We start from the raw sequence: 23,900 nt of genomic DNA, 5'->3' as shown, positions 1-23,900 counted from the left end.
ATGCCTCTTTATTATATCTTCAACTAGTCAGACTCTGCTATTTAATAAATACGTCTAATCATACATCAATAAAAATAAACAATATGCATAATAATTGAGTAAATTACCACTATTTATAAAAAATCCTGCATGTATAGTTTATCATAAAAAAAGAACATGTTTCAGTGCCATTCTCCCAAATCATCCCACCCTCTCACCCAGAAGGATGGTAAGGGGAGGGGGGAGGGAGGAGGGAGGAGGGTTCAGGATGGGGAACACGTGTATACCTGTGGCAGATTCATGTTGATATATGGCAAAACCAATATAATACTGTAAAGTTAAAAAATAAAATAAAATAATAACAGGATGTAAAAAAAGGAAAAAAAAATAGAATACTTCTTTAATTTTAAAGTGTACCACTTTTAAAGCTTAAACAGAATTACCAACTGAATTATTAAAAAAAACTTACTGGAATAGCTTGAAATAAAAACAAATAGTTTAAAAATTCTTCATGTAAGATATATCTAAGATTTACTAAATTTTTCTACAACAAATAAGTATTATATGTCCAATAAAAATAAAGGCATATGACTATGCTACAATTTTAAAGTCTGCTCCTAATTCAAATACCATATAAGGCCACAGGTGTTATAATATGAACATCCATAATGCATGAAAAAAACACACTGCACAGTAGTTCTTTTGAAAAATAATTACATACAACACATACAGCTCCATAATATCATGAGACCTTTGGGTATGCTAGAAATCTAAATATTTAAAGTACATAAACTAAGGAAAATCTAAGAAACATGCCTATTACACAAAAGCACCTACAGGAAACATTTACAGAGTATTGCCCAAGTTCATATAAGATTACAACAATCTGCTTGTCCTAAGCACTTCAGTTGAGATGAAGTTTCATATCACACCTAACTAGAAGCACAATTACAAAATCTAATTAATTGTGACTAATGCAGGTGACAAAATTGTAATGTGAGGCAGTATTAATTTGTGTTAAAATTAGATTAGCAAATATTGTACAAAATAATGACTGATTGAATCTAAATTCAACTTAAAAATTATTCTAAACTGTAAATTTCCTCATTGACAACGTCAACAGGATGTTCAGCAGAGAAAACAAAATTATACATAAAAGATTAACTAACAGAGTTTTGCCAAGAAAATGCACTGGTCATAGCAAACACCCTCTTCCAACAACACAAGAGAAGACTCTACACATGGACATCACCAGATGGTTAACACCGAAATCAGATTGATTATATTCTTTGCAGCCAAAGATGGAGAAGCTCTATGCAGTCAACAAAAACAAGATGAGGAGCTCACTGTGGCTCAGATCATGAACTCCTTATTGCCAAATTCAGACTTAAATTGAAGAAAGTAGGGAAAACCACTAGACCATTCAGGTATGACCAAAATCAAATCCCTTATGATTATACGGTGGAAGTGAGACATAGACTTAAGGGACTAGATCTGATAGAGTGCCTGATGAACTATGGAATGAGGTTTGTGACATTGTACACGAGACAGGGATCAAAACCATACCCATGGAAAAGAAATGCAAAAAAGCAAAATGGCTGTCTGGGGAGGACTTACAAATAGCTTTGAAAAGAAGAGAAGTGAAAAGCAAAGGAGAAAAGGAAAGATATAAACATGTGAATGCAGAGTTTCAAAGAATAGCGAGAAGAGATAAGGAAGCCTTCCTCAGCGATCAATGCAAAGAAATAGACTAAAACAACACAATGGGAAAGACTAGAGATCTCTTCAAGAAAATTAGAGATACCAAAGGAACATTTCATGCAAAGATGGGCTCTATAAAGGACAGAAATGGCATGGACCTAACAGAAGCAGAAGATACTAAGAAGAGATGGCAAGAATACACAGAAGAACTCTACAAAAAAGATCTTCACAACCAAGATAATCACGATGGTGTGATCACTGACCTAGAGCCAGACATCCTGGAATGTGAAGTCAAGTGGGCCTTAGAAAGCATCATTACAAACAAAGCTACTGGAGGTGACGGCATTCCAGTTGAGCTATTTCAAATCCTGAAAGATGATGCTGTGAAAGTGCTGCACTCAATATGCCAACAAATTTGGAAAACTCAGCAGTGGCCACAGGACTGGAAAAGGTCAGTTTTCATTCCAATCCCAAAGAAAGGCAATGCCAAAGAATGCTCAAACTACTGCACAATTGCACTCATCTCACACACTAGTAAAGTAATGCTCAAAATTCTCCAAGCCAGACTTCAGCAATACATGAACCGTGAACTTCCAGATGCTCAAGCTGGTTTTAGAAAAGGCAGAGGAACCAGAGATCAAATTTCCAACATCTGCTGGATCATGGAAAAAGCAAGAGAGTTCCAGAAAAACATCTATTTCTGCTTTATTGACTATGCCAAAGCCTTTGACTGTGTGGATCACAATAGACTGTGCAAAATCCTGAAAACGATGGGAATACCAGACCACCTGACCTGCCTCTTGAGAAACCTGTATGCAGGTCAGGAAGCAACAGCTAGAACTGGATATGCAACAACAGACTGGTTCCAAATAGGAAAAGGAGCATGTCAAGGCTGTATATTGTCACCCTGCTTATTTAACTTATATGCAGAGTACATCATGAGAAGCGCTTGGCTGGAAGAAGCACAAGCTGGAATCAAGATTGCCAGGAGAAATATTAATAACCTCAGATATGCAGATGATACCACCCTTATGGCAGAAAGTGAAGAGGAACTAAAAAGCCTCTTGATGAAAGTGAAAGAGGAGAGTGAAAAAGTTGGCTTAAAGCTCAACATTCAGAAAACGAAGATCATGGCATTTGGTCCCCTCACTTTATGGGAAATAGATGGGGAAACAGTGCAAACAGTGTCAGACTTTATTTTGTTGGGCTCCAAAATCACTGCAGATGGTGACTGCAGCCATGAAATGAAAAGACGCTTACTCCTTGGAAGGAAAGTTATGACCAACCTAGATAGCATATTGAAAAGCAGAGACATTACTTTGCCAACAAAGGTCCATCTAGTCAAGGCTATTGTTTTTCCTTTGGTCATGTATGGATGTGGGAGTTGAACTGTGAAGAAAGCTGACTGCCAAAGAATTGATGCTTTCTGGGATTTCTTTGGAAGGAATGATGCTAAAGCTGAAACTCCAGTACTTTGGCCACCTCATGCAAAGTGTTGACCCATTGAAAAAGACTTTGATGATGGGTGGGATTGGGGGTAGGAGGAGAGGGGGATGACAGAGGATGAGATGGCTGAATGGCATCACTGACTCGATGCACATGAGTCTGAGTGAACTCCGGGAGTTGGTGATGGACAGGGAGGCCTCTCGTGCTGTGATTCATGGTGTCACAAAGATTCAGACACGACTGAGTGACTGAACTGAACTGAATGGATAGAATGAAAATTTTTTATAAGATTTTCAATTTAAGTCATCGAAAATAAAAGTAACTTAAAAATATATAATGGCAAAACTATTCTACTTGTAAAAATAAACTTTTATATTTAATGAAAAATGAGGAATTGCATTTAGCAATATTATTTTTCAGTTTATGTTCTGTGGATTTTAATCAAAAGAAAGTAATAGTCCTTTGAGTGCTTCCAGGTGTGAAATCATACAGCATATTCTAGTTAATCAATTAGATAGTCCATAAAAGTTTATTTGATGACTAGTCTTAAGATTTGGTTTCCTTCAGTTTTCTGTATTCACTGGCTAGAATATGAACCAAAGAGACCATCAAGGACACTTCATTGAGAATATTCTAGGAGTCCATTAATTGCAGCACAATTGATGGGGAAATATCTGAGATCTTGTAAGGCAAACATGTAAGAACACCAATGATTAAATTAAAAGTGTCAGCAAAGCAACTGACAAAGAAGGAATCAACTAGAAAAATACATATTTTTGTTCTCTCTGGCTGTTGTGAAAAATGAGATTCAGTGATGTCCATACTGTTCTCAAAGGGTAATATTATTTCTTCAAGCATAAGCAAAGGACAGACCAAGGGTAGTTAATAATCAAAAGCAGGATCCATTTTCATCAATGGCCGAATTTTAAATACTGTTAAATCTCGATCATCATTAGTTTATATGGGTAAATATTTAGCCACAAAGAGCAGGAAAGACATCATTTCAGAAGTTCTTTTCTCACAGAAATAGTATTATGTGAGATGGGATCACTAGCAGCTTTCAAAATAATTTCTATTTTCATCTTTTACAAAGATGACACCCAAACAAATATTGAGGAATTTTGTTAAGGGATTCTAAATAACTGTTTCATACTGTTCATGGGATTCTCATGGCAAGAATAGTGAAGTGGTTTGCCATTCCCTTCTCCAGTGGAACACATTCTGTCAGACCTCTCCACCCCATATGCTACTGGATATCAGTGGAGAAATAACTCCAGAAAGAATGAAGGGATGGAGCCAAAGCAAAAACAATACCCAGTTGTGGATGTGACTGGTGATAGAAGCAAGGTCTGATGCTGTAAAGAGCAATATTGCATAGGAACCTGGAATGTCAGGTCCTTGAACCAAGGCAAATTGGAAGTGGTCAAACAAGAGATGGCAAGAGTGAATGTCAACATTCTAGGAATCAGCGAACTAAAATGGACTAGAATGGGTGAATTTAACTCAGATGACTATTATATCTACTACTGCAGGCAGGAATCCCTCAGAAGAAATGGAGTAGCCATCATGGTCAACAAAAGAGATTGAAATGCAGTACTTGGATGCAACCTCAAAAACGACAGAATGATCTCTGTTCATTTCCAAGGCAAACCATTCAGTATCACAGTAATCCAAGCCTATGCCCCAACCAGTAATGCTGAAGAAGCTGAAATTGAATGGTTCTATGAAGACCTACAAGACCTTTTAGAACTAACACCCAAAAAAGGTGTCCTTTTTCATTATAGGGGACTGGAATGAAAAGTAGGAAGTTAAGAAACACCTGGAGTAACAGGCAAATTTGGCCTTGGAATACAGAATGAAGCAGGGCAAAGACTAATAGAGGTTTGTCAAGAAAATGCACTGGTCATAGCAAGCACCCTCTTCCAATAACACAAGAGAAGACTCTACACATGGACATCACCAGATGGTCAACACTGAAATCAGATTGGTGATGGACAGGGAGGCCTGGCGTGCTGTGATTCATGGGGTTGCAAAGAGTGGGACACGACTGAGCGACTGAACTGAACTGAAATAACTGTTTCAAGACATTTTCATCTTCATATATACAAAGGAGTAATTAGGAGTTTTCCTTATTACAGTCATAAAGGAAATGTTCACAGAAGTAGAAGAAAAATGAAGTGTTCTCTAGTTCACAGAATGTGTCCATGAAACTAATATTTAAAATGCTCTTTTATAATAATTATATGTACAAATGGTCATGAAGCCCCAGTAGTTGATCATGAGACATGTGAAGTATTAATTCATTTTCTTGGGTTTCATCACTTTACTTACAATTAAACTGAGGCTATGGATTTTGGAAACTCCTACTCTTAGTACACCATCTTGGTACCTGCAGGGCCTTGACTCTAAGGGTATAATGAGTTGGCTCAATTTTGACATTCCTTGAAATGATTTGAATTAAACTCAAATATTTAATTTAAGAAGTGGGAGAGGAATTATAAGATTATTCTATATGAATAACTTTCACAAAGGTAAATTTTAATTTTAAGTATTTTTCTACAATAGTTGTTTATAAGTATTGCAATACAATATTGTAATTTACGTGACACTTCTCATTACCAGTAAGAGCTACAATCACAATCTTTTTCATTAACTAAGTTATATTTAAAACACCAAATAGCAAGTATGTTCAAGGAATTTGATATTAATGGAGGTACCAGAGATTTGTACTGAGTAAATGCAAATGCTAACTTTTAACAGAAATCTTAAAAAAAAATACTGCCTATATGTCAGATATATAAGAATTACACTAATTTTAAATGCTAAATAAAACATAAACCACTTGTAAATACCTTTACACCAAAGAACACTTCAAATACTTCACTAATTTAATGTACATACATGATAGACCAAATTCTATTCTCACTTTGCAAGGTAAGATGATACACAATGAAGCATTTGAATGAGAAGCCAGGAAACATCTGTTATGTAATAATTTTAAGGGTCCTTTATACTCCCTTTTTGTCACACAAAATCGTGTGTTTCTTTAACTTTTATTAGTATGGTTAGTAAATCATAAGCAGCTTAAAAAATACAATATAAAATTGAGACACATCATTCCTTCCTCAGTAAATATGTACACCCAGTTTGAAGCATTCAGTCATTTGTATAGGAAATTGGTTGATCAACATATTGTGGAGAATATGTTTAAAGGCAAATTACTCAAAGCAATGGAATGTATTCAGAAAATTAATGCCAGAGAAATAATGCAGATCTATCTAGCTGTGACTATAGTGTTGTATATTTTCCTTTGTAGTTTCAAAATTAAGTTTAAAATCTTTCAAAATATGGTATTTAAATCCTTGTCTCTACTCTCATATGACGGGAATTATGTTTCATTACATAAGAAATACCAGCATGTTTTTTACAAAATGTCAGGGAGTATAAAGAACTGACATTCTTGAGAGGTAAAAATAGAAAACAAACAAACAAACTTATTTTTCAGTATTTATAGAAAAAGAAACATAATTACAGCAAAAATAAATTTTTAATGAATAAAGTAGTGAAACAACATGATTATAGTCAACATAAAAACCTATTAAAATTTGTTTATATAATCTAACTTTTAAGCAGAGAGATGGATATTTATACTTATTTTCTCAACAACACTGTATTAGTGAATATTTTTCAAAAAATCAACTAGAGTGTTTTTGCTTGTTGCTGTTTGGAGTATTAAAGACAATCTCTTTCCCTGGATACCTTTCAGAGTGTAGCTTGGATAATTCAGCTTCACTTCCAAACTCCTGGAAATGATGTTTAAAATCTTCAGCAATAGAACCAGGCAAGTAATTCCATGTTTCATGATTGATATATTAATCATCAGTTTGTACATCAAGGCACATTATATTACATCACAATTGTTGACATTCAGAGCAAGCAAATGGAGAAACAGCATGATAAAACTTTTTTTTATCACACTGCACTATTTTTTCCACAAATTTAAAATTTTGATTGCAAATTATAGCCAAAATAATATGAGGTTCAGTGGGGCATAATCTTTAATGTGGTTTTTGTTTTGCTTGCCTTTATAGTGGGAAATCCAGACTACAAGATTAATGATCTTAGCCAAATTTTGAAATCACAAATCATAGATTTTTTTGGAAGGGGAATGGAATTATGTTGTTCCTAGAAAGTTATATCTCACTGTAGATTTCAATAGTTGATGTCCTGGAATCAGTCTAGGACAAGAAAAATAACATGATATCAAAATCAGGTGGCTGTGTTCTGGAAGTCTTAGTTGCCAATCATGCTATGTGGCTAAAGTTCATATTGCTAAAATACAGATACACAAGATCAAGGTTATGGAATTTAACAGTGGTGAATACCAATCTTATTCCAAGCTAATTCAGACTCCTCTTACATTTCAAATCCATTTATAATACCTACATTCATGTAACCATGAATTGTTTCTTTTTGAAATGAAGTATCTTAAATACATGGCTAAGACAGTGACTTGTACACAGAAGGCCATTTCAAGATAATAAATTCATTTTTTCCTATTTTCCAAATATATTTTCTTCACAATATTTTAATGGGAGAACTGTGTTAAGCAAGGCTTCTTTTTGGCATTGTATCTCTTTTATACAAGTATCAAAATTGATTCTAAAATGATTATTCATACTGTTTTCCCAGAGTCACACCAAGCAAACCCTATCTGCTTACTCTGAAAGATGGAAATAAAAAACAAACTGTAAGATCATCTTTCAAAAGTCTTGTTTTTAATTTCTACTACAATATATACAGAAATGTCATCCAGAATACTTGTAAAAATTTATATCAAAGAGGAGTATCTTTGCTGGGTTTATACCATTAAATCTGGGTTTATACCATTAAACCCAGGTATAAATCATTTCATGCAATAGATATACTTCTATCTAATGAATGTTCCATATTTTTCAAAACACAAATGTCAGAGAAAAAAAATATGGAAAATACTTGATTCTCTTTTTAAAACATGAAAATTTTAATAAATCCACTTATATCTTACTGCCTCCTAGAACCAATTAATTTCTTCACTCATATTTCTATTCAGATGAAGAGTGAACTAAATGTAAATATCACCCTAAAGCCTCCTTTGAAAAGTGTATTTCTCACTTTGTTTAAAGACAATTGGATTTAATTCTGCCTTCTGATAACACTAATATTTTATTCCACTGTCAGAATTTCCTTAAGGAACAATACATTTTTATTTTATTGGCTGACAGTTTTCCCCATTTTGTATGATGTTTTTTTGAAAAGAAGACATCTACTGTATTTGAATTTTATAAATACATGAGTTCTTTTTCAGTGCTCAGTGAGCATTCAGCATTCTGCAACATCAGTGAATATAAATGACTCTTCTTGGCATTAATCAGAAAATGAAGTGTATATAGAAAGGGCGAAGAACATTGCAAATGTTGCAAAAAATACAAGGATTCAAATTATTTTTAGTATCACATTAGTCTCCCTAAGTTCACCAATTCATGTCCAGAAGATATTTAGTAATTAATCTGAAACATCTGTCAACCAATGACATAAAATATATAATTTACCTATTTCTTAAGATCTGAAAAAGTAGAATTTCATCTGAGAGCACATTGATTCTAAGATAGTCCTTTTAGCTAATTAAAACCAAATGATAACCAAGATTTTATTCTCATTAGCATCTACTTTCCTTATTTTGCCTGTCCTGTGAAATTATTATCCTATGTTTAGGAAAAGATTCCTTTGCTAAATAAAATAAAATGTATGAATAAAAGTTATTAATTGTATTGACTTTCTCAGGATTAGAAAATAGTTTAAAAGAAGCAGAAGATATTTGGAAAACCATCTATGGTTTGCTTACTGTATGTTCTTGTCTTCATGTAAAATAAGTCTAGCTCTTAAACATCTCCATGCTTTTGAAAACAGTTGAAACCAGAATTTTCTCTTTTAACAAACTTTACAAGCCAATCTATTAAAAATGATGCTCTGTGAAAGTAATTCACAAACCCTACTCATTGTAGGTTTTAAAGTGAATCACAAATTTACCCCCGGGAAAAGTGCTATTAGGCTACACAAAACACATAAAGTGCTAGTCATAAAAAATACTTTTTTGTTGAGAAATGTTTCCAAAAACAGAATGATAGCAATGAGAAATAGGAAATGAGATCACACTTTTTAATGGTTACATATAAATAAAAACCCACCATGATGAAATGTTAGGCATCTGTTATGTTTGCCACCCATTTAAGATCCACCTTGGTAGAAAACATGGGGCTCATGTGAACTGTAGAAATAACCACTGCCCTGTAAACTCATTCAAAGCATATAAAAAACTCCATAGAGAGTAGGGTTCTATTTTACCATTTACAATAACATAATTATGAAATTATTGTAACAAAAATGAATGCACAACTAAATTAGTTTCTTAATTTTGCTCAGTGATTGAGAAAGGCTAACATTGTATTATTTAACTATGCATTGATCCTTGAGTGACTTCGATTCTTAAGACATTTCCTAATCATAAATCATTTTCATTGCTATTTGGAATCCTGGTAGATTTCTTTAATATCTCTAACTTTGGTGAGAAGAAACTTATTCTGACTTTCATATTACTACATTTTATTAAGCCTAACTAAGTTTTTACAAGCTTTTATTCATTGAAATTGAGATGAAGACCTTCTTAAGAGTAACACAAACAAAGTCAACATATGGCATGATTTTGCGAGAAAAAAAAATGTAGATAAATTCCATCATATAACTTTATTAAGGAAACAATCATACTTAAATTATTTAATTTAGTTGTGGATTTCTAGATACATTTTTATTCATTTCTCCATGAAATACCGATAAGAAGACTGTATAAGCTCTTGTTTTCATAATTCATTGGATTTTAAATTACTGTACGCAGATGCCTTGGGTCTTAATATGCTCATATTTTCCTTCAGGCCAATTAGAGAAAGCAATCATATTTCATTTTCCAAAAGTCATTATCTCTTAAGAATGTCTCTTGAAGGTCTCAATACCTTGCATGAATATGCAAATACTCAAATGAATATCTAGAGTAGAGATTTCATATATATTTCATTCTCTTGACTGAACATGAGACTAGCATGACTTCATTTTCCTAATTTCATTCCTGCTACATTGTGTCAATACAGATGTATAAACCAAAATAATGGTGAGTTCCTAATCTGAACATTATACTCCCTTTTCATTGTGGGGGCTAGGGAGCATGGTGAGTGGGGAGGATATCTTGATGCTATTCGACTATCTTGGGTAGATAGATTTTACCAACTGAAGCTGGCAGTCTCAGTACCATTAAGATCTGCTTATCAAATTCCAAAAGGTATTATTGTGATATATGCAGCCCGGGCTGTTCTCGTCCTCATGCACACAACTGTACTAAGGACGGTGTCATGACCTCCAAAAATTTTGGAGTTTTTCCAGTATATTGGAGAAGGAAATGGCAACCCACTCCAGTACCCTTGCCTGGAAAATCCCATGGACTGAGAAACCTGGTAGGCTACAGTCCATGGGGTTACAAAGAGTCAGACACGACTGAGTGACTTCACTTCACTTCACTTCTTCTCTAACAGGAAGTGTCATAGTGCCATCTACAGACAACACTGCCCCTATTATAATCATCATTCCTCACCCAATTTTCCTATAATTAGGAGTCATTTTGTTTTGATTTTCCATCAAACTTAAATAAATCCATATACCTATTTGGATAATTCTGAAAAATATGATTGTTTTGATCCCCCATTGAGTCAGTAGATTCTGTAAAGCCCTACTTCAACTGAAAATAATTTTGAAAAATAAAGTTAGAAAGGTTAGTGAGAAACTTTGATTACCTACCAGTCTGGTGTGTACAGACACAGGGGTCTTGAAATTTGTCACTGGATAGCTGCACTCAGAAATGCTGTAGGGATCAGAACTGCTGGAGGAACACTTGGAGATGGAATCACAGCCCACAAAGGTGTTATCAAGAGGCAGTTCCTGGATGATGTGGTGCTTTAAATTTAGGGGAGTTTCTGGCTGGATCTGGAAAGCAGGCTGTGGAGAGGCAGATTTGTAGTGCTGGGCCAAATCAGGGCTGTCAGGCTTGAAAGTAGTAGGTGTAGTGCCCCAGTTGTACTTGCCCATAGTTTGCTCTTCCAATTCAATGGGAAGGTCTAGTGTGACGGTGTTTCTATCATTGTCAGCATTGTCTGCCTTAGCTTCTTCAATAGTGACAAAGTTAAGCCGTAAGGTCTTAGGGGTATGCTTCTTCTTTTTCTTCATCATCATCATCTGCCTGTTTTCAGGGTTTGGAGTAACCCATTCAGAATTCTGCTTGTTTTTCTGAGAAGCCTTAAGGTGTGGTGATTGGCGGCATCTTACTACAGCAGTGATGAAAATAACAAGAATGACAGTTATGGTGCCAGCAACAATGGCAACCATGATCTTGACATAGTCACTTGATGGTGAGGATGTATGAGTTGTCTCAACATTTTGGGTCACTGGTATTTCAATGTTTTTGCGCATCAATTCATAAATTAGTGTAGCATTGGTCATCGACTCATTAACAAATAGATTAACATTTATGACACTGAAGAGAGAATCAGGTTGCCCTAAATCCTTGGCTTTGACTATCAGTTTGTGTAAACCAAGATCTGCAAGGACACATTTCTCCTTCAGTGTAATGTTGCCTGTTGTTTGGTCAATCATAAACAGACCTTTTGTGTTTCCTCCTACAATGCTGTAACGAAGCTCTGCATTCATGCCAGTGTCACTGTCAATAGCAACTACCGTGAAGATCACTGTGCCTGGATTAGCAGATGGTGAAACCAATTCAAAGGAGTAGTTGGAAGGAGGGACAACAAAAACTGGTTTATTGTCATTGACATCGACCACATTTATAGTGACTTTGGCAGTTGAAGAATGTGATACCCTACCACCATCCTCAGCCTTTACATTGAAAGTATAAGATTCTTGTTTTTCTCTATCAAATGAAATATTCGGTTGGATGACACCACTCTGTGGATCAATTGTGAAGTCATCATTTGCATCTAAAATGGAGAGAGTTACTGCAGAATTTTCTCCATAATCAGGATCAGTTACAGTGATTAGTCCTACTGTGCCATGTCTTGGAAGGTTTTCTGGGACATAGAAGTTGTACTCATTGTGAGTGAAAATTGGACTGTTGTCATTCTGATCAAGAACAGTCACTAAGACTGTGGCATTGGTTATTAAAGATGGCATCCCATTATCTTTTGCCAGAACTGTGAATGAGTATTTTTCCTGTTTTTCTCTATCCAATTTCTTCACTGCAGTCAGAATGCCTGTACGATGATCCAGGTTGAATTCAGATGGAGCATCAATGCCTAGCAGGTAATGTATCTCAGCATTACGCCCAGTGTCTGCATCTGTTGCACTTATTTTTGTCAACTGGGTGCCAGGAGAGTTATTCTCAGGAACAGAAAGACTTATGAAAGGCTGAGTGAAAACTGGAGCATTGTCGTTTTCATCTTTTAATTTGATGAGGAGCATGGATGATTGATTCAAAGGAGGTTTGCCAGCATCTGAGGCCAGTAATTTAATTGCATATTCTCTTGTGGACTCATAGTCAAGATATGCAGCAGTCTCTAGGAGGAACTGATTACTGAACACTGGCCTTAATCTGAAAGGGACTTCATGATCTGTAAAGCATGTCACCCTACCATTATGGTCAGCATCCTTATCTGTCACAGTTATGAGAGCAATTTTGGTGTTGAGAGGAGCATTTTCTGAAAGAACCACAGTGCCATTGATTGGATTAATGATGTATCTTATGTCAATCAATGGGACATTATCATTGACATCAGTAACATTTACTAGCACCATTGCTCTTGTTGGCATCAATCCACCATCACTTGCCAAAACCAGTAACTTGTGGTTTGGAGATTCCTCCCTATCCAGTGGTTCTTTTACTGTGATAAGTCCAGTGGTAGAGTTGAGGTAAAATAGCCTCTTGGCCATGCTGGAGACAAGATTGCTGAAATAGAAATGAATCCTGGCATTTTCACCTATATCAGCATCTGTGGCATGGAGCTGTGTTACTGAAGAACCTACAGGAGCATTTTCTGGTATACTGACTTCAATCTCATCCTCCTTAAAAACTGGATGGTTGTCATTTGTATCAGCAACACTGACTTGCAAAATAGCAGTACTGGATCTTTGAGGAAAGCCACCATCTTCAACCTTTACTTTCATTACATATGTATCTTTCTCTTCCCTATCTAACTCCTTTTGAACTATTAGTTGCGGCATCTTTTCTCCTTCTGGGGTTTCAATGATATCAAGCCCAAAAATATTTTGACCCTGAAAAACAAAGAATGAAACATTTTAGCTTATGTTATTATTTAATGAGACTGGTTTTCAATTACTTGAAGCCACATGACATAGGATCAACTCAGAAATAAATGCCAGAGACTTGGGTTCTAAGTCCCAAATTTGTCTATAATAGTGTCACCACAAACAAGGTGCTTAACATCTCCAAACACTTGTGAAATTTGAATTGTTCTAGAAGATGTTCTCAGGTTACAGCATTTTACAGTGATAAGTGTAACTAATTTTTTGAATTACTAATGATTTCAAAAAGAAGAATAATGTAGAATTTAAAAAGAATTATCACCATTTCACATGGAAAATGAAATTATAAGTGAATTAACCATGGTTACTTCAAATGAATTAAAATATCTTACTGTAGATTTCAGCTGTTTAGGGCACTTTTCACTTCCAAAAGTAACAATTAAGTATAAAATAACCAACACAAAAGTGCATATACAACGTCTAACAAATATAGCTAAAACCTTTGGCAAAGGGAGAAAATATGCAAATTCTGATAAGAATAAAACTTTGTGTAAAGAACACAAACTTTCCCTTTTTTTCTCCTATAGAAAAAGGTGTTAAAATGAATTTTCGGGAATTCCCTGGTGATCCAGTGGTTATGACATGGCACTTTTAATACCAGGGTCCAGGTTCAAGCCATGGTCAGGGAACTAAGATGCTGCAAATATGGGGTGGCAAAAAAAAAAAAAAAAAAAAAAAAGCATCTTAGAGATTAAAAGCACAATGTTATTTAAATTCTTGTTGTAGTTGTTGTTGTTTTAAATTAGCAGGCACAATAGACTGAACCTACAGTCAACGAAAACAAAACCAGGAGCTGACTGTGGCTCAGATCATGAACTCCTTATTGCCAAATTCAGACATAAATTGAAGAAAGTAAGGAAAACCCTAGACCATTCAGATATGACCTAAATCAAATCCCTTATGATTATACAGTGGAAGTGAGAAATAGGTTTAAGGGCCTAGATCTGATAGATAGAGTGCCTGATGAACTATGGACTGAGGTTTGTGACACTGTACACGAGACAGGGATCAAGACCATCCCCATGGAAAAGAAATGCAAAAAAGCAAAATGGCTGTCTGGGGAGGACTTACAAATAGCTGTGAAAAGAAGAGAAGTGAAAAGCAAAGGAGAAAAGGAAAGATATAAGCATCTGAATGCAGAGTTCTAAATAATAGCAAGAAGAGATAAGGAAACCTTCCTCAGTGATCAGTGCAAAGAAATAGATTAAAACAACAGAATGGGAAAGACTAGAGATCTCTTCAAGTAAATGAGAGATACCAAGGGAACATTTCATGCAAAGATGGGCTCAATAAAGGGCAGAAATGGTACGGACCTAACAGAAGCAGAAGATATTAAGAAGAGGTGGCAAGAATACACAGAAGATGGTGTGATCACTGACCTAGAGCCAGACATCCTGGAATGTGAAGTCAAGTGGGCCTTAGAAAGCATCACTATGGGGGGGAGGAGCCAAGATGGCGGAGGAGTTGGACAGGGAGAACACTTTCTCCCCCACAAATTCATCAAAAGAGCATTTAAACGTCGAGTAAATTCCACAAAACAACTTCTGATTGCCAGCAGAGGACATCAGGCACCCAGAAAAGCAACCCAACTCTTCGAAAGGAGGTAGGAAAAAATATAAAAGACAAAAAAAGAGACAAAAGAGGGAGGGATGGAGTTCAGTCCCGGGAAGGGAGTCTTAAAAAGAGAGAAGTTTCCAAACACCAGGAAACCCTCTCACTGCCGAATCTGTGCCGAGCTTTGGAAGCACAGAGGGCAACATAAAAGGGAGAAAAAAAAAAAATAAACAATTAAAAATCGCAGATTGCAAGCCCTACGATAACTCCCCCAGCGGAGAAGCAGCGCAGATGCCTGCACATGGCTTTAGCAAGCGGGGGCTGGGCAGGGAAGTGCAGTGCGGGCTGCGTCCCTTAGAGTAAGAATCAGGCCCGAAAGTCCTGAGCACTATCTGAGCGAAATAATTTGGGCTAGCAAACCAGACTGTGGGATATCTTCCACGCGAAAAGCCAGCCCTAACCTAAGACACCCCCAGGCCCACGCACAGAACAAAGGACTGAACAGAGATAGCCGGCTGCAGACCTTCCCCCTCCGGTGACAGGCAGCCAGAGCCAGAAGGGGGCAATCGCAGCCCCAGAGAGACACTATCTATAAAACTGTAAGCAGGCTTCTTTGCTAACTAAAACTTCTTGGGGGTCTGGACGGTCAACATCTGCCTGAGAAGGTGCGCCGGTTTTACACCCAGATAACCGAGTGGCGGGGAGGCGATAAGTCGCAGCATTGGCGCTCGCCAAACACCTCATCACCTGAGCTGCTCGGACCTGGGAAGAGCACAAAACACAGGCCCAACCGAGTCTGCGCCTCTGAGGACTACCCGAATGCCTGAACCTGAGCGGCTTGGACCTGAGAGCTCAGCCCAGGGCCGGCCTCTGATAGTTCCCGGTGGAACAACCTAGAGCCTGAGCAGTGTGGGCAGGGAGGATACACGCGCCGTGAGCGGGGTCTGACCCAGTGTGGCTGAGGCACTGCGAGCGCATGCCAGTGTTATCTGTTTGCAGCATCCCTCCCTCCCTCCCCACAGTGCGGCTGAATAAGTGAGCCTAAAAAAAAAAAAAAAAAAAAAAAAGTGTCCTCCACCGTCCCCTTTGTGTCAGGGTGGAAACCAGACACTGAAGAGACCAGCAAACAGAAGAAGCTATAACAGAGGGAAACGCCTTGGAAGCTACAAGCCATAGATTAAAACCCTGTGGTTACTACGAACTACATAGGAAGGGGCCTATAGATCTTGAGAAATATAAGTCAGACCAAGGAACTAGCCAAAAATGAACTGAACCCACAATACTCACAACAAAACCAGAGAAAGACCTAGATATATTTTTACTATTTTTACGATCAATCTTTCTTTCTTTCTTTTTTTTTGTTTTAAATTCTTTTTTTTAAAAAATTTTAAGTCCTCTATTGTCCTTTAATTTTCACTTTTATAACTATTACTTTGCAAAAAAAAAAAAAAAAAGACCCTATTTTTTTCTTCTTCAGCAAACTTCATATATATATTTTATAATTTTTTGACCGTGTTTTTTTTTTTTTTTCTTTTTCTTCTTTTCTTTAACATTGTATTATTGAAATTCCAAACTCTACTCTAGATTTTTAATTTTAGCCTTTTGGTATATGTTATCAATTTTGTACCTATAGTTTTTTTTTATAATTTCTGTGACTTTTTTTTTCTTTTTTTCCCCCTCTGTTTCTTTCTCTTCTTCTTTTATATAACATCGTATATCTGCAATTCCAAACTCTACTCAAGATTTTTAATTTATGCTTTTTGGTATTTGATATCAATTTTGTACCTGTATTTTCTTTATAATTTTTGCAACATTGTTTTTGATGGTTTGTTTCTCTCTTTATTTTTCTTCTTCTTTTTTTTTTTAACATTGTATTTTTGAAAGTCCAAACTCTACTCTAGATTTTTAATTTTTGCTTTTTGGTATTAGTTATCAATTTTGTACCTGTAGTTTCTTTATAATTTTTGTGACCTTGTTTGTTTTTCTTTGTTCGTTTTTTCTCTCTTTCTTTTTCTTCTTCTTTTCATTAACATAGCATTTTAAAAATTCCAAACTCTACTCTAGATTTTTAATTTATGCTTTTATGTATTTGTTACCAATTTTGTACCTTTAAGAACCCAATCTTCAGGACTCATTTTTCACTAGAGAATGAGATTACTGGCTTGACTGCTCTCTCTCCCTTTGGACTCTCCGTTTTCTCCACCAGGTCGCCTGTATCTCCTCCCTAACCCCTCTCTACTCTACCCAACTCTGTGAATTTCTGTGTGTTCCAGACGGTGGAGAATACTTAGGGAACTGATTACTGGCTGGATGTGTCTCCCTCCTTTTCATTTCCCCCTTTTATCCTTCTGGCCACCTCTGTCTCCTGTTTCCTTCTTCTCTTCTCTGTATAACTCTTTGAACATCTCTGAGCGGTCCAGTTGTGGAGTGCAAATAAGGAAGTGACTACTGGCTAGCCCACTCTCTCCACTATTGATTCCACCTCATCTCATTTGGGTCACCCCTAACTCCCTCCTCCCACTTCTCTTCTCCATGTAACGCTGTGAACCTCTCTGAGTGACCATCACAGTAGAGAAACTTTTCATCTTTAATGTAGATGTTTTATCAATGGTGCTGTATAGAAGGAGAAGTTTTGAAACTACCATAAAAATAAGACCGATAACTGGAAGTAGGAGGCTTAAGTCCAAACCCTAACTCCAGGGAACTCCTGACTCCAAGGAACATTAATTGACAGGAGCTCATCAAACGCATCCATACCGACACTGAAACCAAGCACCACACAAGGGCCAACAAGTTCCAGGGCAAGACATACCAAGCAAATTCTCCAGCAACAAAGGAACACAGCCCTGAGCTTCAAGATACAGGCTGCCCAAAGTCACCCCAAAACCAGAGACATTTCATAACTCATTACTGGACATTTCATTACACTCCAGAGAGAAAAAATACAACTCCATCCACCAGAACATCGACACAAGCTTCCCTAACCAGGAAACCTTGACAAGCCACCTGTACAAACCCACACACAGCAAGGAAAAGCCACAATAAAGAGAACTACACAAACTGCCAAAATACAGAAAGGACACCCCAAACTCAGCAATTTAAACAAGATGAAGAGACAGAGGAATACCCAGCAGATAAAGGAACAGGATAAATGCCCAAAAAACCAAACAAAAGAGGACGAGATAGGGAATCTACCTGATAAAGAATTCCAAATAATGATAGTGAAATTGATCCAAAATCTTGAAATTAAAATGGAATCACAGATAAATAGCCTGGAGGCAAGGATTGAGAAGATGCAAGAAAGGTTTAACAAGGACTTAGAAGAAATAAAAAAGAGTCAATCTATAATGAATAATGCAATAAGTGAAATTAAAAACACTCTGGAGGCAACAAATAGTAGAATAACAGAGGCAGAAGATAGGATTAGTGAATTAGAAGATAGAATGGTAGAAATAAATGAATAAGAGAGGATAAAAGAAAAACAAATTAAAAGAAATGAGGACAAACTCAGAGACCTCCAGGAGAATATTAAACGCTACAACATTAGAATCATAGGGGTCCCAGAAGAAGAAGACAAAAAGATAAACCATGAGAAAATACTTGAGGAGATAATAGTGGAAAACTTTCCTAAAATAGAGAAGGAAATAATCACCCAAGTCCCAGAAACCCAGAGAGTCCCAAACAGGATAAACCCAAGGCAAAACACCCCAAGACACATATTAATCAAATTAACAAAGATCAAACACAAAGAACAAATATTAAAAGCAGCAAGGGAAAAACAACAAATAACACACAAGGGAATACCCATAAGGATAACAGCTGATCTTTCAATACAAACTCTTCAAGCCAGGAGGGAATGGCAAGACATACTTAAAATGATGAAAGAAAATAACCTACAGCCCAGATTATTGTACCCAGCAAGGATCTCATTCAAGTATGAAGGAGAAATTAAAAGCTTTTCAGACAAGCAAAAGCTGAGAGAATTCTGCACAACCAAACCTGCTCTCCAACAAATACTAAACGATATTCTCTAGACAGGAAACACAAAAATTGTGTATAAATTCGAACCCAAAACAATAAAGTAAATGGCAACGGGATCATACTTATCAGTAATCACCTTAAATGTAAATGGGATGAATGCCCCAACCAAAAGACAAAGACTGGCTGAATGGATACAAAAACAAGACTCCTACATATTTTGTCTACAAGAGACCCACCTCAAAACAGGGGACACATACAGACTGAAAGTGAAAGGCTGGAGAAAGATTTTCCATGCAAATAGGGACCAAAAGAAAGCAGGAATAGCAATACTCATATCAGATAAAATAGACTTTAAAACAAAGGCTGTGAAAAGAGACAAAGGTGGTCACTACATAATGATCAAAGGATCAATCCAAGAAGAAGATATAACAATTATAAATATATATGCACCCAACACGGGAGCACCGCAGTATGTAAGACAAATGCTAACAAGTATGAAAGGAGAAATTAACAATAACACAATAATAGTGGGAGACTTTAATACCCCACTCACACCTATGGATAGATCAACTAAACAGAAAATTAACAAGGAAAAACAAACTTTAAACGATACAATAGACCAGTTAGACCTAATTGATATCTATAGGTCATTTCATCCAAAAACAATGAACTTCACCTTTTTCTCAAGCACACATGGAACCTTCTCCAGGATAGATCACATCCTGGGCCATAAAGCTAGCCTTGGTAAATTCAAAAAAATAGAAATCATTCCAAGCATCTTTTCTGACCACAATGCAGTAAGATTAGATCTCAATTACAAGAGAAAAACTATTAAAAATTCCAACATATGGAGGCTGAACAACACACTGCTGAATAACCAACAGATCAGAGAAGAAATCAAAAAAGAAATAAAAATCTGCATGGAAACGAATGAAAATGAAAACACAACAACCCAAAACCTGTGGGACACGGTAAAAGCAGTCCTAAGGGGAAAGTTCATAGCAATACAGGCATACCTCAAGAAACAAGAAAAAAGTCAAATAAATAACCTAACTCTACACCTAAAGCAACTAGAAAAGGAAGAAATGAAGAACCCCAGGGTTAGTAGAAGGAAAGAAATCTTAAAACTTAGAGCAGAAATAAATGCAAAAGAAACAAAAGAGATCATAGCAAAAATCAACAAAACCAAAAGCTGGTTTTTTGAAAGGATAAATAAAATTGACAAACCATTAGCCAGACTCATCAAGAAACAAAGGGAGAAAAATCAAATCCATAAAATTAGAAATGAAAATGGAGAGATCACAAAAGACAACACAGAAATACAAAGGATCATAAGAGACTACTATCAACAATTATATGCCAATAAAATGGACAACGTGGAAGAAATGGACAAATTCTTAAAAAGTACAACTTTCCAAAACTCGACCAGGAAGAAATAGAAAAACTTAACAGACCCATCACAAGCATGGAAATTGAAACTGTAATCAAAAATCTTCCAGCAAACAAAAGCCCAGGTCCAGACGGCTTCACAGCTGAATTCTACCAAAAATTGAGAGAAGAGCTAACACCTATCCTGCTCAAACTCTTCCAGAAAATTGCAGAGGAGGGTAAACTTCCAAACTCATTCTATGAGCCCACCATCACCCTAATAACAAAACCTGACAAAGATCCCCCAAAAAAAGAAAACTACAGGCCAATATCACTGATGAACATAGATGCAAAAATCCTTAACAAAATTCTAGCAATCAGAATCCAACAACACATTAAAAAGAACATACACCATGACCAAGTGGGCTTTATCCCAGGGATGCAAGGATTCTTCAATATCCGCAAATCAATCAATGTAATACACCACATTAACAAATTGAAAAATAAAAACCATATGATTATCTCAATAGACGCAGAGAAAGCCTTTGACAAAATTCAACATCCATTCATGATATAAACTCTCCAGAAAGCACGAATAGAAGGAACATACCTCAACATAATCAAAGCTATATATGACAAACCCACAGCAAACATTATCCTCAATGGTGAAAAAGTGAAAGCATTTCCTCTAAAGTCAGGAACAAGACAAGGGTGCCCACTTTCACCATTACTATTGAACATAGATTTGGAAGTTTTGGCCACAGCAATCAGAGCAGAAAAAGAAATAAAAGGAATCCAAATTGGAAAAGAAGAAGTAAAGCTCTCACTGTTTGCAGATGACATGATCCTCTACATAGAAAACCCTAAAGACTCCACCAGAAAATTACTAGAACTAATCAATGACTATAGTAAAGTTGCAGGATATAAAATCAACACACAGAAATCCCTTGCATTCCTATACACTAATAATGAGAAAGCAGAAAGAGAAATTAAGGAAACAATTCCATTCACCATTGCAACAGAAAGAATAAAATACTTAGGAATATGTCTACCTAAAGAAGCTAAAGACCTATATATAGAAAACTATAAAACACTGGTGAAAGAAATCAAAGAGGACACTAACAGATGGAGAAATATACCATGTTCATGGATTGGAAGAATCAATATAGTGAAAATGAGTATACTACCCAAAGCAATCTATAGATTCAATGCAATCCCTATGAAGCTACCAACAGTATTCTTCACAGAGCTAGAACAAATAATTTCACAATTTGTATGGAAATACAAAAAACCTCGAATAGCCAAAGCGATCTTGAGAAAGAAGAATGGAACTGGAGGAATCAACCTACCTGACTTCAGGCTCTACTACAAAGCCACAGTTATCAAGACAGTATGGTACTGGCACAAAGACAGAAATGTAGATCAATGGAACACAATCAAAAGCCCAGAGATAAATCCACGCACCTATGGACAACTTATCTTTGACAAAGGAGGCAAGAATATACAATGGATTAAAGACAATCTCTTTTACAAGTGGTGCTGGGAAATCTGGTCAACCACTTGTAAAAGAATGAAACTAGAACACTTTCTTACACCATACACAAAAATAAACTCAAAATTGATTAAAGATCTAAACATAAGACCAGAAACTATAAAACTCCTAGAGGAGAACATAGGCAAAACACTCTCTGACATACATCACAGCAGGATCCTCTATGACCCACCTCCCAGAATATTGGAAATAAAAGCAAAAATAAACAAATGGGACCTAATTAACCTTAAAAGCTTCTGCACATCAAAGGAAACTATTAGCAAGGTGAAAAGACAGCCTTCAGAATGGGAGAAGGTAATAGCAAATGAAGCAACTGACAAACAACTAAACTCGAGAATATACAAGCAACTCCTACAGCTCAACTCCAGAAAAATAAATGACCCAATCAAAAAATGGGCCAAAGAACTAAATAGACATTTCTCCAAAGAAGACATACAGATGGCTAACAAACACATGAAAAGATGCTCAACATCACTCATTATCAGAGAAATGCAAATCAAAACCACTATGAGGTACCATTTCACACCAGTCAGAATGGCTGCGATCCAAAAGTCTACAAGTAATAAATGCTGGAGAGGGTGTGGAGAAAAGGGAACCCTCTTACACTGTTGGTGGGAATGCAAACTAGTACAGCCACTATGGAGAACAGTGTGGAGATTCATTATAAAACTGCAAATAGAACTGCCTTATGATCCAGCAATCCCACTGCTGGGCATACACACTGAGGAAACCAGAAGGGAAAGAGACACGTGTACCCCAATGTTCATCGCAGCACTGTTTATAATAGCCAGGACATGGAAGCAATCTAGATGTCCATCAGCAGACGAATGGATAAGAAAGCTGTGGTACATATACACAATGGAGTATTACTCAGCCATTAAAAAGAATACATTTGAATCAGTTCTAATGAGGTGGATGAAACTGGAGCCTATTATACAGAGTGAAGTAAGCCAGAAAGAAAAACACCGATACAGTATACTAAGGCATATATATGGAATTTAGAAAGATGGTAACAATAACCCTGTGTATGAGACAGCAAAAGAGACATTGATGTATAGAACAGTCTTATGGACTCTGTGGGAGAGGGAGAGGGTGGCAAGATTTGGGAGAATGGCATTGAAACATGTAAAATATCATGTATGAAACGAGTTGCCAGTCCAGGTTTGATGCACGATACTGGATGCTTGGGGCTGGTGCGATGGGACGACCCAGAGGGATGGAATGGGGAGGGAGGAGGAAGGAGGGTTCAGGATGGGAAGCATGTGTATATCTGTGGCGGATACATTTTGATATTTGGCAAAACTAATACAATTATGTAAAGTTTAAAAATAAAATAAAATAAAAAAAATAGATGACCAGTGCAAGTTTGATGCATGAAGCAGGGAACCCAAAGCCAGTGCTCTAGGATAACCCGAGGGAGGGGGTGGGGGGAGGTGGGAGGGGAGTTCAGCATGGAGGGTACACAGGTATACCCATGGCAGATTCATGTCGATGTATGACAGAAGCCATCACAATACTGTAAAGTAATTATCCTCCAATTAAAATAAATAAATAGATCTAAAAAATAAATTAAAAAAAAGCATCACTATGAACAAAGCTAGTGGAGGTGATGGCATTCCAGTTGAGCTATTTCAAATCGTGAAGGCTGATGCTGTGAAAGTGCTGCACTCAATATGCCAGCAAATTTGGAAAGCTCAGCAGTGGCCACAGGACCGGAAAAGGTCAGTTTTCATTCCAATCCCAAAGAAAGGCAATGCTAAAGAATGTTCAAACTACCACACAATTGCACTCGTCTCACACGCTAGTAATGTAATGCTCAAAATTCTGCAAGCCAGACTTCAGCAATATGTGAACCGTGAACTTCCTGATGTTCAAGCTGGTTTTAGAAAAGGCAGAGGAACCA

The 23,900-nt window shown here is 36.6% G+C and overlaps 1 protein-coding gene across 4 annotated transcripts in view; it reads right to left on the bottom strand.

Annotated features, from left to right (window-relative positions):
- The window catches only part of PCDH11X (protocadherin 11 X-linked), a 758,129-nt gene that overhangs the window by 611,247 nt on the left and 122,982 nt on the right, over window positions 1-23,900 (bottom strand). For 3 of the 4 annotated variants that reach the window (XM_055564753.1, XM_055564752.1, XM_055564754.1), the window contains exon 3: window positions 11,008-13,491. In XM_055564753.1, the coding sequence (XP_055420728.1) occupies window positions 11,008-13,491 (2,484 nt within the window). Of the gene's footprint in view, window positions 1-3,498; window positions 7,365-11,007; window positions 13,492-23,900 lie in introns of those variants that run through there. The other variant, XM_055564755.1, reaches the window with a different exon arrangement.

The sequence above is a fragment of the Bubalus kerabau genome, chromosome X (assembly GCF_029407905.1).
Source record: "Bubalus kerabau isolate K-KA32 ecotype Philippines breed swamp buffalo chromosome X, PCC_UOA_SB_1v2, whole genome shotgun sequence".
Lineage (NCBI taxonomy): Eukaryota > Metazoa > Chordata > Mammalia > Artiodactyla > Bovidae > Bubalus > Bubalus kerabau.
The sequence above is the reverse complement of the archived record's forward strand: the minus strand, read 5'-3'. Positions and strand labels throughout refer to the sequence as shown.